This window comes from Chanos chanos, chromosome 3, assembly GCF_902362185.1.
Source record: "Chanos chanos chromosome 3, fChaCha1.1, whole genome shotgun sequence".
In the NCBI taxonomy this organism is placed as follows: Eukaryota; Metazoa; Chordata; class Actinopteri; order Gonorynchiformes; family Chanidae; genus Chanos; species Chanos chanos.
The window spans coordinates 46,316,692-46,329,502 of record NC_044497.1 but is presented as its reverse complement, the minus strand read 5'-3'; the positions used below and the strand labels follow the sequence as shown (position 1 = coordinate 46,329,502).

At 42.2% G+C, this 12,811-nt stretch overlaps 1 protein-coding gene across 1 annotated transcript in view; it reads left to right on the top strand.

The window, feature by feature from the left end:
- The window catches only part of ptpn13 (protein tyrosine phosphatase non-receptor type 13), a 46,489-nt gene that overhangs the window by 22,957 nt on the left and 10,721 nt on the right, over positions 1-12,811 (top strand). Inside the window, exons 9-24 of the mRNA XM_030768149.1 lie at positions 852-1,017; positions 1,329-1,403; positions 1,870-2,044; positions 2,720-2,870; positions 3,179-3,317; positions 3,448-3,600; positions 4,449-4,631; positions 4,902-5,064; positions 5,579-5,945; positions 6,772-6,878; positions 7,841-7,897; positions 9,624-9,713; positions 10,373-10,480; positions 10,667-10,798; positions 11,049-11,488; positions 12,070-12,198. Coding sequence (XP_030624009.1) covers positions 852-1,017; positions 1,329-1,403; positions 1,870-2,044; positions 2,720-2,870; positions 3,179-3,317; positions 3,448-3,600; positions 4,449-4,631; positions 4,902-5,064; positions 5,579-5,945; positions 6,772-6,878; positions 7,841-7,897; positions 9,624-9,713; positions 10,373-10,480; positions 10,667-10,798; positions 11,049-11,488; positions 12,070-12,198 — 2,635 coding nt within the window. The remainder of the gene's footprint in view (positions 1-851; positions 1,018-1,328; positions 1,404-1,869; positions 2,045-2,719; positions 2,871-3,178; positions 3,318-3,447; positions 3,601-4,448; positions 4,632-4,901; positions 5,065-5,578; positions 5,946-6,771; positions 6,879-7,840; positions 7,898-9,623; positions 9,714-10,372; positions 10,481-10,666; positions 10,799-11,048; positions 11,489-12,069; positions 12,199-12,811) is intronic.

Below are 12,811 nucleotides of genomic sequence, written 5' to 3'. Positions count from 1 at the left end.
CTCTTTCTCACTCACCCATACTTTCCTCATTTTCTTCTCTGTCACCACTCCTTTTCGCTTTCTTTTCTCTGCCTCCCTTTGCTCTTCTCTCTCTCTGTCTCTGTTTTCTCAGCCAAGTTTTTCTTGCTGTCCTGCTCCCTCTGCTGGCTGCAAAACCTCTCTGGCAGTCTTAGGAATGATGCTGTCATGGAAACAGTTACCTGGCATTGGTGGTTAATCAGTACAGCACTATTGTTTGGTAATTGATTCACTATATAGGCCCGGGGCAGGGGGCTGCACCACTGACTGCCTTCAGCAAACAGCTGGACCTACTACTGGGTCACATGCTTTTATTCTGAGGTCACTGCTCATCAACAGTGCCAGGGTATCCTCAATGCCAGAACAATGTCTTAGCACCCAAATGATAAAACCAAATGAAGTGCTAAGTCTTGTGTCTTCTGTCTAGACTGTATTTCAAAGGATTAATGAAACTTCTTGGAATAGGGTTTCAAGCCTGTCATATTCGATCCTACATACAGGACTTGTGAAGTTTTATCGAGTCCCTCTTTATTGTTATGTCACATTTACCGAGAACTGCAGCTTGATATTATAGATTGTCATGGTCCTCAAAGCTCCATCTTTATCAGAAAATTTCTGCTGACTTGAGTGTAAAAAAAACAAGCCAAGCCTTATGATAGCTTTATCGTTTTCATTCAGGCCGTCCTGCCGCTCCTACATTTTCTGCATGTTGCCTTCTTTCTCTCTCTCTCTCTCTCTCCCCCCCCTCCCTCTTTTCTGTCTCCCTCCCTATCCGCCGTACATATTATCCTCACACTCTTTCATTTCACAGCACACACTCTGTCTTTCTGCAGGCTCTTTGAGAGCGGTTCTAAGGAGGAAGAGAGGCTCAGGCTGCAGGCTCGGCTGTCTCGAACCAGCCTCTACCCCAGTGAAGACCGCCACACCTCCATCATGGACCTGAGAGAACCTCTAAGGAGCAGCCCCCTGGACGGGGGCATCCAGCAGCGGAAACCCAAGGTAGTACGGCAGGATTGCTCTATCTCATGCAGAGGGACTGAGAAAAGAACCGCTGTGAAACATGGAGAAATGCTGTGTTTGTCATTTTATCAAACAGTTCTCACAGCACAGTAGTGTTCTAACTGCCTGAGGAGTGGATTTGGTTTGTCCCTATGTTGTACCTTGGCTATCACGTGCTTCCGTTTGTTTGAATCAGCAGTCTGTTTGTCCACTGATAGTAATCGTTTCAGGCAGTTTGACAATATGAGTCTTGCAGAGAGTTCTGGAAACAAAGCTTTTTTTTTTATTCCCCTCTGTCTCTCTCCCTGTAGAATTTCTTTGGTCCTGAATTTGTGAAGATGGCCAGTGAACCTTGTGTGGTGCTGGACGTCCCACCCTCCATTATGGTGAGAGTTGTTCATTCGTTCCGATGAAACGAAGCGCACACACCGCTGTACCGCCAAACAAATGATGAAGAGCTATGCAAAGTCCCGCTCATGATTTTAGTCTGGATATAGACCAGTCGCACGGTGCTTTTTTTGGTTTTTGCAGTGTCAGATCATTTCAGTGGTTTTTCGTTTGCTACCCTGAGTACATAATTGTGGTAACGTTTTGTATATGAGCTTCCCACACACATCTGATATTTCCAAATGAAACACATGCCCCAGTGTCATGACACGTCTGTTAATGAATAACAACGGGCAAACTAAAATTGATCAGAGCTACCTTAGAAGTTATTGTTCAAACCTCTGTTTTTCCTGTGCCTTTAACACACATATCCAGCGTGTTGTACGTATCCTATGCTTTATAATTAACTGTGAATGGATAACTTGAACGTAGAGTCCACGTGTGTGTGTGTGTGTGTGTTTACAGAACAAGCGTGGAAAAGTGGAAGACATGCAGAGGAAGGTGGGTGTGGTGCTGCTGAACGGACAGAAGTTGGAGGTGTGCTGTGATGTGAAAGCTGTGTGTAAGGATGTGGTGGATATGGTGGTGGCCCACGTGGGGCTGGTGGAGCACCATCTCTTTAGCCTGGCTTATCTGAAAGGTGAGTCATTACGTGAGAGTCCCTCATTCACGCTCTTTACCAGAGGATCTCACATGAACAGTGCATATGAGCTGACTTATGTAACAATCATCAGAAGCATTGGATTTACAAAGGCGTTATTCATGTGTGAACTAAGCTTCCCCAACTTCTCCTCACTTGTACTTACAAAGACTGAATACACTTGGTCAGGGCTAAATTTAAATTTCTGTCTCAAAACATTTTTTGCCATAAGCTGTACTGTCCCAGTGTGCTATCCAGATTTTATAAACAGTGATAAATGCGACCCTCTGAGCTTAATTCTTAATTTACTCTTGGACCATTCCCAGTCGTCCCCAATGAAACACCACCTCTGTTGTTTGAGTCATTAGCACCTCCATGGAGCTTTATTCGAGCTCTCTAATGAATGAGTACATGAGAGTCCTGTTTAGGGACACGTCTGATAAAAATGGAGTAACGATGGCGTCTGTGTAGTTGTAAATGCTGTTTGGTTTAGATGCAGACGTCACTTTAAGCAGATTTGGTTTTAATGAACATCTCATTCTGTGTTTGCGTATGGTTCATTGCATTTGCTGACTCAGTAACTCTTGATTAGTAAATAAAGACAAGGCAAAGCAATGTCATATGCTTATTTATGTGTTTGTTTATTTGCTTGTTTGCTTGTGTTTTTTTACCCAGATGATGAGTTTTTCTTCATCGATTCTGATACCAAGCTTTCTAAAGTGGCACCGGATGGATGGAAGGATGATCCAAAGAAGAAGAAAACAGACAGCAACTTCAATCTCTTCCTGCGCATCAAGTTCTTCCACGATGATGTTAACTTCATCCAGTGAGTCATCGGGGAGCTTTTGATCTTAAAGCAGCTTGTGCAGCTTACTCTCACATGCTGAAACATGTGATGAGGCCATTTTTCATGACTGCAGTAGTGGCAGTTACTCAGACTTGACACCTATGTGCTATTTCAAACTGAATTCAGTACTTAAAATAACTTGGTTTTGTATGACGTGTCTTTTTATTTGTTCATGTAAAGTCTTTCATAAATACATAAAAAATGACAGATACATCTATATTCAGGAGAATACGTGAGTAGAATTATTATTTGTGTTGTTAACGTCTGTGTACTTTTTTTTTCCCCAGGCATACCATGACCAAACATCAGTACTACTTGCAGCTGCGGAAGGATATTCTGGAGGAGCGGATGCGCTGCGATGCTGAGAACTCCATCCTTTTGGCATCTCTGGCACTTCAAGCTGAGTTTGGAGATTACCAACCTGAGGTATCAGCTTTTTTCACGGTCTCTTTACACGTTTAATCTCAAAATAGATGCTTATCCAAAGTGTTTTAATCCTGTGGGCTTGAGTTAAGATTGTTTTGTTTTGTTTTTCCTTCTGACATGTTTCTCTCAGCTCCATGGAAAGACATATTTCAGACTGGAGCATTATCTTCCAGCTTCAGTGCTCGACAGGATAGACCAGTCTTCCATTAAAGAAGAGCTCCCCAAACTGCATAGCACTTACTACGGAGCCAATGAAGAGGAGGCTGAGTATGAGTTTCTGAAGGTGAAGTCCAACTCCAGAGCTTCTACCTCAGTCTTTTCTCGAACAAAGTAAAGGAGAAGACTGCAGTGTGGTCAAGGAAACCATGGAACGGAACCTTATGAATGTTCAATTCACTCAAGTCCTAAGAGGGTGTTGTTACCAGGGCAGTGGTTATGACTCTGAAAGTTTTAAAATGTTTCCAGTTGTCAAGCGTTAGCTACAGATTTTCATTCTGTGAAAACATCCTAAATGTGAGAAGTTTTGAAGTTCACAAAAGTTAAAAGTGTTCAAATTAAGAGGAATGAAAAGTAAACCACTATACACCCTTGAAAATTTAAAGAGCTAAAATGAGCCCAGTCTTTAAAACATTGATGATGGTGTTGCTCTCACTTATAGTATATTACCCCGTTATGAACTGATGGGAATAATGTTTTTGTGATTAAACAAGTCTCTTTCCACAGTTTTCATTTTAGGGTTCTGTGGCTTGATTTGGACTGTTTTTCTGGGCAGCAGAAGTTTCAGTTTGGCAGACTTGCTTGAGATATTAAACAGAAAAACAGATTGCAGTAATCTGTTTCTTTCTGAAAAGACAATTTTCATTGCGCTCTTTGTTCAGAGCATAAACTCCAAAGTCTGGCAGTCGACAGTTTACAAAAAGTTAGTCCCACAGGGTGGTTTGCACTGAACCGCTTGAACCGATTTGTACCCCGAATAAATCAATTAGGGAAAAAAAAATTCCCTTAAAATGACTGGTTAAACCAGATAATGTTATGTTCAAAACAGCCTCAGTTCTGTGTTGTTAGGTGTATAAAGTCTTGTCAGTTTGGGCAGTTTTGATTGTTGCCTCTCCTTTGCGGCTTACCTTGCAGGTGTGCCAGCGGCTGACAGAGTATGGGGTGCACTTTCACCGAATCCTGCCCGAGAAGAGATCTCAGACAGGCATTATGCTGGGTGTCTACTCTAAGGGCGTGCTCATTTTTGAGGTGCTGAACGGAAACCGCACCCCTGTTTTGAGGTTCCCCTGGAGAGAGACTAAGAAGATCTCTTTCACTGTAAGATGGGTGTGCATGTGGGTGTGTGCTGTATATGACTGACAGGTGTGCGTGCTTGTGTGTGTGTGTGTGTGTGTGTGTGTGTGTGTGTGTGTGTGCTCATGTATGTTTGGAGAATATTTGAGAGACAGGGGAATGATGTAAAAAGCAGGTTTGACAGTAAAGTTTGTATAGAAACGAGCAGACATTGGATGCTACGTTTGACATTTGCATTTTAGGAGCATGTCTTTCTCAATTCCCCACTCTCCTATTCCTTTCTGTTTGCCCCAGAAAAAAAAGATTTGCCTCCAGAACACGTCCGACGGGATCAAACACCAGTTCCAAACGGACAGCCAGAAGACTTGTCAGTACCTGCTCCATCTCTGCTCCGCACAGCACAAGTTTCATCTACACATGAGAGCTCGACAGAATAACCAAGAACTGCAGGACCTTGGTGAGAGAGAGTGACACAGCGAGAGAGCTGCAAAGACCGTGTTTTAATGTTTTATTTATTCAGCTACTTAATTCCCCAACTGTCAATCTCTCATTGTACTCCTATACAGCATTGAAGTGAAAACATCTCCTAGGATAGGAGTCCTAGCCCAGTGATTCACTTGGTTATGCATTTTTCTCTTTGAAGTAACATTTCCTTAATACAAACATGTATTACCAGTTAATTTAGGGACACAGAGTTCTGTGTGAAACACTCTTAAAGCAATCTGTTTCATGGTTAGATAGCATCCCACTTTTTGTGTTATAACAAGAGGATGTATTACATATTTATTTAACCAGATTTAATTAGTTCTTAATACCCAGCAAATAAGCTACTGCTTTGTGACACGGTTTGCCTTTTTATAATGAAAAACCAGTGCTTCAGAACCAACAGTAGACAGCCCCATACCCTGAACTAAACATTGCTTGAATAAGTCCCTGTTATGATTTTAATACCTCACCCTTTCTCCATACAGAGAATTCCCCTCTGAGTAGTCTACAGTACGCTGCAGATACAGAGGGAATGGGGAGAGCGATCAGCGCGGTCAGTTTGGCCCCAAGCTCTACCGGCTCACGTTCAGACGCTGACCATCTGAAGAGGATCTCTCACTCAGAGATGGCCCTAAACCAGGGACTCCCAGGTCTACTCCCGGCCCCTGTCGACGCGCCTTACCCGGGCTTCAGCACCAGCTCAAACCCCCGGTCAAAGAGTCGCTCCCACCACAACCTGGGCCAGGTTCCCGAGTCCCCCGAACACCGGGCCATCCCCTCCCAGCTGCTAGCGTCACACCAGCGTGCCAGCTCCGACACAGACTCCATCGCCGTTAACAGACCACAGGAAACGTGAGTTACCACAACCGTCAGTGCCCCGCTGCACGAGAGGATTCCTCCTCGTTTTTTAGACCACAGTGCTCCACTTTCCTTTTTGTCATCTTCATCCGTATGGGGTATTAAAGTCTAATCTAACCATCAAAACTAATCTAATCTATCTAAAGTCTACTTATAGAAGAGATTCACAACCTCTTTATCCTAATTTCCTATTGACTACTTATGTTAATGAAGTGTAATGCATTATTTGCAGCATCGCTGTGCTTTCCTCAGCATGCTTTTGCCAAGAGATTGATGCCGTCACTTTTCAAAGCATCACCTAACTTCAGCAGGAGCTTTTTTTCCCCTAGTTTATGAGACCGGTGCACCAGCTGCTTTAGTTATACCTGGAAAATACGCATCTAAGGACAGGCCAAATCTGCTGAGGCTCCACTGAGCTTTAGTCTCTATATAAAGATCACTTGGAGAGTCTCTTTTTTTCCTTGTAAACATTGTGTCATTGTTGTAGATGTGAGACCTTTGGATTTTTAGAAAGCTCTTCCACATTATAGCTGAATAGGTTTGGCCTTTACGGATTTAGATGATGTAAAGTAAACCGGGTTTTGGCTATTTGTACTGGCTATTTTGACGGTTTTAGAAGTTTTAGGTCTATTTTTGGTCCATCCTTTCTCATTCGCCACTTTTTGCACGGGGCATTGTTCTTGTCTGAAAAAGAAAAAGGACTTGTGGAAACAAAACGGGAAAAAAAAAAAGACTTGCTCTGCATTTGTTCTGCTCTAGTGATGGTAGTAATTGCCTCTGCTCTTTTCCCCTCTCTCTCTCTCTCTCTCTTCTTCAGCAGAGTCTTTGGCTCCATGGCCCACGGCAGTCCCAGCTGGAGTCCCAAAAGCTTGAAGAAGGAGTCTGACTCATCGTCCTGTGAGGACACAGCCCATGCCTACGTCGTAGGTCAGCACCATTACTCCTGAGGAGAAATTATTCCTCCTGTCTGTCTCTGGGCCCATGATCCTCCAGTGTTGCCTGTCTGTTAGTCAGACAAAAGTTGTTTCGTGGGTAGTGGTTTTTTTTTTCTAGCTTTATGGCATTTCATGGTGTGTTAAGGCATAACAGAAGTGCAGTTATGATTCCTCATTCTTTTACTCACGCACCCCTTCATTCACACACACGCACACACACACACACACACACACACACACACACACACACACACAAAAACACACTCACACTCCTTTTTTGGGTCTTAATTATTTGAGTTTCCTGTTTTGACATTACATTTTGGTTTGAGTAAGCTCTCTGTGTGTGCTCTCTCTCTCTCTCACCCACTCTCTCTGTCCCCCCCCCCTTTTCCTTCTCATGCTATCTCCTCATTACCTCTCTCTTTCAGTCTAGCTGTCTGTGCACACCACAGGCTGTCAGACGTAGTCTGTCTTCATCTCTTTCTCTCTCCCTTTTTTCTGCTCGCTCACTCACTGTAGATGATCTTATCATCCTCCTCCGTTTTATCAGATCATCCTCTGTCACATTCAGAGACCCTCAAGCTAAAACCTCTTCAACGTCTTATTCCACAGGGAAAATAGTCGTGGAAATTTATAGATCGCTTCAAAAGCAAAATTTGTGAGCCCTGTTCTCCTGCTAGCGTTCCCATGTGCAAATTTATGTTCACACAACTGGATAAGATTTGAAGCAAAGCTTAATTTGGGGGGGGGGGGGGGGATTAGTCACGTCACATTAGTACGCCCAGCTACTTCATGTCAGAGGACTTTGTTTGTCTCATTCACATTCTTTCTGTTAATAACATTTTTTTCTGCTTGAAATAATATGAAATCAAAGTTTCAAAATCTACCGTGTTTTTTTTATAATGATGTCTCTTGTTGACACCACAAATTACACCCTTGTTTCCCTGTCCTTAGGGGTGAGCATGCACAGCTCTGGTGTGCCCTCCACTCCTGCCACCCTCTCTGTTAATGGTATGTGACTTTAATGCTTCATTTTTCACTGTATCTGTATTTTCCCATATAATGTCAGCATGCCACTGCAACTGCTTCTGCATGTATTTTTATATTTTCACTGAGGTTATACACCTCATGTCAGCCGCCTGCTCTATAAGCAAGGCTGTCTGGTGTTTTGCAAGATCTTACCATTAAAATGCTTATGCTAGAGCTGTGCAAATGTAATCCAAATCAAGTTCACAGTGAAGCGTTTTAGGTGTTGATAAATTGCCCATACCACATCTGCTAGCTTAGTCACAGTTCTTATGATTACAAGTAAAAGATGGTAAATGTTGACAAAAGTGAGTTGGTTTTACAATGCAGATGGAGTCATATGTTAGATGTCAAGAATCCATTTTAAACAGGAAAGAGAAGCCTCAAAGATCACATGCTGTGTAAAAAAGAAAAAAAAAAAACATTCTCTTCGGAAAGTAAACACCCACGTTAATCCAAGGAACTTTTGGTAAGACATAGCTTCCAACATATGTCATGTCCAGCCACAATAGTCCATTCAGAGGAACCACCTCATCAGAGAAAAGAGACAGGAGACTTCGTTTTATGTTACTCTGTGAATACACATGCTGTGGAAAAAATCTCTCTAATCCAAATCAAACACAGCACGCTGCGTCCTCTCGTGTTTTTTGGAGTGGATAATGTGCTTCTACCCTCTCTTTGTCTTTCTCCACCTCTGCCTCAAATCCTGTGCTTCTCTTTTTCTGTCCCTTTACTAACACATGCTCTTAGAGTCCATCAGACTTCCTCTTCCATCTACCTGCTCATTTAGTTATACCAGTCACTACATAGTGATGTAGGCAAGTAGTTCCAAAATTTTGAAGCTTATTTGGAAAAAAAGCACAAAAAAAAACAACTGAAAAACAGAACCAAACAAATTCACAATCGATGTACATTCCATGTGAAATTACTGATTAATAGACAGCTATGGACACTAGAGTGTTCTCTGACTAGATGCATTAGGGGTTGGGGAATTGCGCCATAGTAAAGGACAAGCAAAAAGCCATTTGTGGGTCCTGTTAGAATGGTGTGACACTGATATATAACTCCTCTGAGGCCTAAACAATTTATCTGACAGAGATCTGATTTGTTCTACCTAAACATATTATGGAGACCACTGTGCAGACTCTAGTTGGTGTAGGGAGCAAGTCACATCAATCATAGTGATGAGCCTAAGATAATTCGTTCCATTACCAGCTGACATCATGTTAATGTGCTATTTGTCTCTCTAATGGAAGTATCCAGTGCCTTTCTGTGTATATGTGACCCTCAGTGAGTCCAGTCCTGAAATCCTCTCAAACATGAAAAACTTCTCATTCAGTGCAGTCACAGGTCTTATTTATGAAATCCTCTTTGGCTTTATTTATTAATGTTTGACTTTTTCGTGCATTATCAGCACAAGTTCTTATGTGTGTAATTAAGGTCCTCACTAACCACATTTACTGAAGTCAGTAATGTATATTTTTATACTCTGTATTATCAGCTCCACCTCATGTTTAATGAATGTCCTCAAAAAACACATTTAATATTTTAACACCTACTTAAATGCATCCTTAGGATCCAGCTCTTCTTAGGCTAATGTACACTATACGACTCAGTTACATAGCCTTTCTCGGTTTGTAAACACATCCATCTCTGCCTATACAAACACGTCTCTATAAACTGCATCCTCCTCAATGGTGTTTTAACACAGATTCTCTGAAGAAGAAGCTGAATGCCTTGCCTTCTCCAGAGAGAGAGATTACAACTGTCAATCTGAAAAAGGATGTGAAGTATGGACTGGGTGAGTTTGGCCTTCTGCATTGGTTATGTGTCTCTCTACTGTGAGGGGAAAGCCACAGATACTGTGAGTGCTGGGTCTATTGACACAGGCACACTGATAAACTCATGCTCCTAGATTAGCTGCTGGGTTATCAGGACCTGAGCAGCTGCAGACTTTGAAAAAACTTAGACAGGAACAAAAAACAGTTGGATAAACTGCAGAGACATGCCAGCTCTCACCACCCTTAATCATTTGATTAATGAACCTGCCAGGAGAAGAATGTTTAACATTTATTTACAAGTTTAATGTGGTGGGGGGGCTTTTGAGGTGAAATTGGTTTTAGTGATGTTAGGTATTTGAGTGAGGTGAGAGAACAGAATGTCAATGATGACATGATATTTACTTCCTGTCAGAATCAATACTGTTTTGGCTCTGGTTCAGTCAATTCAGGGAATGAGCGGAATGAACATGATTTACTTTAAAATGACTTTTCGGTCACCGTAATTGTCAATCGTCTCATGAACTGAACATCTTTTGGAAATGAATTCAGATGAAGAGTAGTTTATATTCGCCTGCTGGACAATGCGACATCTTTATGACCGCTTTGTCTGCAGTCTGTGAGCTTTTCCCATTCACATGACTAGATAGTAATACTGATGCTGGTTTTTGAACTTGTCCAGGTTTTCAGATTGTTGGAGGAGAGAACTCTGGCAGGATGGGTCTAGGGACTCTGATCAGCTCCATCACGCCAGGAGGTCCTGCTGATATTAATGGGTGCCTTAAACCAGGTAAGAATATATCTGTCCCTTTCAGTGTTATGATATTGCTACAGCTTAGGCGCCTCCTAGTGGACTATAGCAATATTGTCAAGTGGCTGCATGTTTCACTTCATGTACATGCTGTTAGAATATTGACCTTTCCAGAACGTTCCTTATGATTTTTAATGTGGTGTGTTTGCTGTCCGTCTCCTCCAGGTGATCGTTTGATCTCAGTGAATGACGTGAATCTGGATGGTCTTCCTCATGATGCTGCTGTCGAAATCCTTCAGAATGCTCCTGATGATGTCACACTGGTGGTTTCTCAACCCAAAGAGAGACTGTTTGAAGGTGAGGAGGGCAGTGAGACCTAGTGATGTCCTTTGTGTTCTGGAGGAATAAGAGTTTGTCACCCAGTGCTGGGTGACCTGTCAGACATTCCTATTAAATTATCACTTTGAAATTGTAAAATGTTTTATAAACATGGTCTCATGATGGCAAGAGCAGAAACATGGTGTGTAGTTTATTTTGTTTGACTATTGCTGGATGCTTTTTTAACAAAATCTTGGTTGAAAATCCAGTAAGTCTTTTTGTCTCTTAGGTTCTCCTTCGGGTTTTCCTAACTACAAAACCAAGGCGCCTATTCCCACGCCCACAAAGAGACAGGAAATAGCTCTGGAGTCTTCCTCTGAGGAGCACATTAGCACCCTCAACCCCCCTCTAAATTCAGCGGTGACAAACCCCTCCCAAACGGCTCCTGCAACCAAACGCCAGGAGAGTCTCAGCTCCCAAGATTCTAGAACAGAGAGTGCCAGCCAATCACAATCTCAGCTCAATGGCTTCCATCGGAACCTTTCCACTGATGTCTCTACCACAACTGTCAGCGGCCCTACTGAACTTACACCACCCGCTCTACCTCCCAAAACCAGAAAAGCTAAAATCGCAGAGATGGCCAAAGAGCCAGAATATTCTGATCGAGGAGATTCTGACATGGATGAGGAAACATATTCAAGTAGTCAGGAGAAACATAAGTCAAAAAAGGTACTGTCAGATGATGAGTTTTAATGGGTTTCTGAAGATTTCTTGATGACCGCTTTGGAGTGAACTGAGATTCATGCTCAAAAGCATTCTGCCTTTCCCTTATATTGTCAGCAGTTAAAAATGCCATATCTTCCTCATCAAATTTGTGTGTTTGTATTTTTCCACACAAAAGACACACAAAATGTACATTTAATTAAAGCTAATTGTTAGTGTAGTGACTGCTCTAAGTATAATAGGCCGCTTATATTTTCTCTTTTCTTTTTTATGACTTCCACAAATTCCAGAATAACAGTTTACCTTTGGCCTCTAGTAATTTACTTAAGTTGAAAGAGCATGTGAAATGCATGCGCCCTCTCTAGCTTGTCCAGCTTGCTTGCTGTGTCTTCTCAAATTAATGCGTCGTTTTTTATCTTTAACTCCCAATTGCATTTTTGAACATGAATGCAATACAGTCGTGCATGACGCCTTTTTAATCACTGAATGCCTGCTCAGCTTGACCTATGAGCCCTGACCTCCTGACCTTTTTGCATGTGCAAGCCTGAGAATGGCAATGCACTTAACCGACTCTTCTCTGTTCACAGGAGTTCTCTCCCAGCAGCAACATGGGAGTTTTAAGTGCTAGTGCCCCAGGGGTCAGTAGTCTCCGACCTGGAGATCTATTTGACATTGAGCTGTCCAAAATAGACAGCAGCCTGGGCCTAAGTGTCACGGTACTGTTCGGAAAGGTTTTCACTCTCTCTTTTTCTCCTTTTTTCTCCTTTACTCATTACTTTGTGTGTGTTTTTTTTTGCTCTTTTTGCCCTTAGCCGCACTGCTTTTGGAAGCTATCCGCTTGGCTTCATTTTGGGAAAGTAGATTTGCCTCTTTGCATGCAGATTCTTACAGGCATTTTGAATTGACTCAACGCTAACGGTAAACCAAACACAGTAGGTACATCACAATATAGTGGAAGAGCGTAGTCCACATCCAGGGAATACATCCAGTCATTTATCAGTTTGTGAGTGTTCATGATTGCACTAATGCCTGCATAGATTTGCCTTTGCGTGCTACCTCAGTTTGCTGGAGTGTTACCAGTGTGATTTTTTTTTTTTTTTTTTTTTTTTTCCTTTTGTGAATCTGAGTGATTTCAAATGTGTCGGTCTGTATTGGATCTCCAAATTATCTTACAAAGTTTCACAATCACTACTATCTGTGCACTGAGAGAAAACTTACTTCAGTGTAATCGTGATTCTCAAAATCAAGCTTTAAAATCTGAAACGCACACCTATTGCACGTGTTTGTGGGCCTTCCTAAATCATCTCATCTGTGAGGGTGACCTTTGGT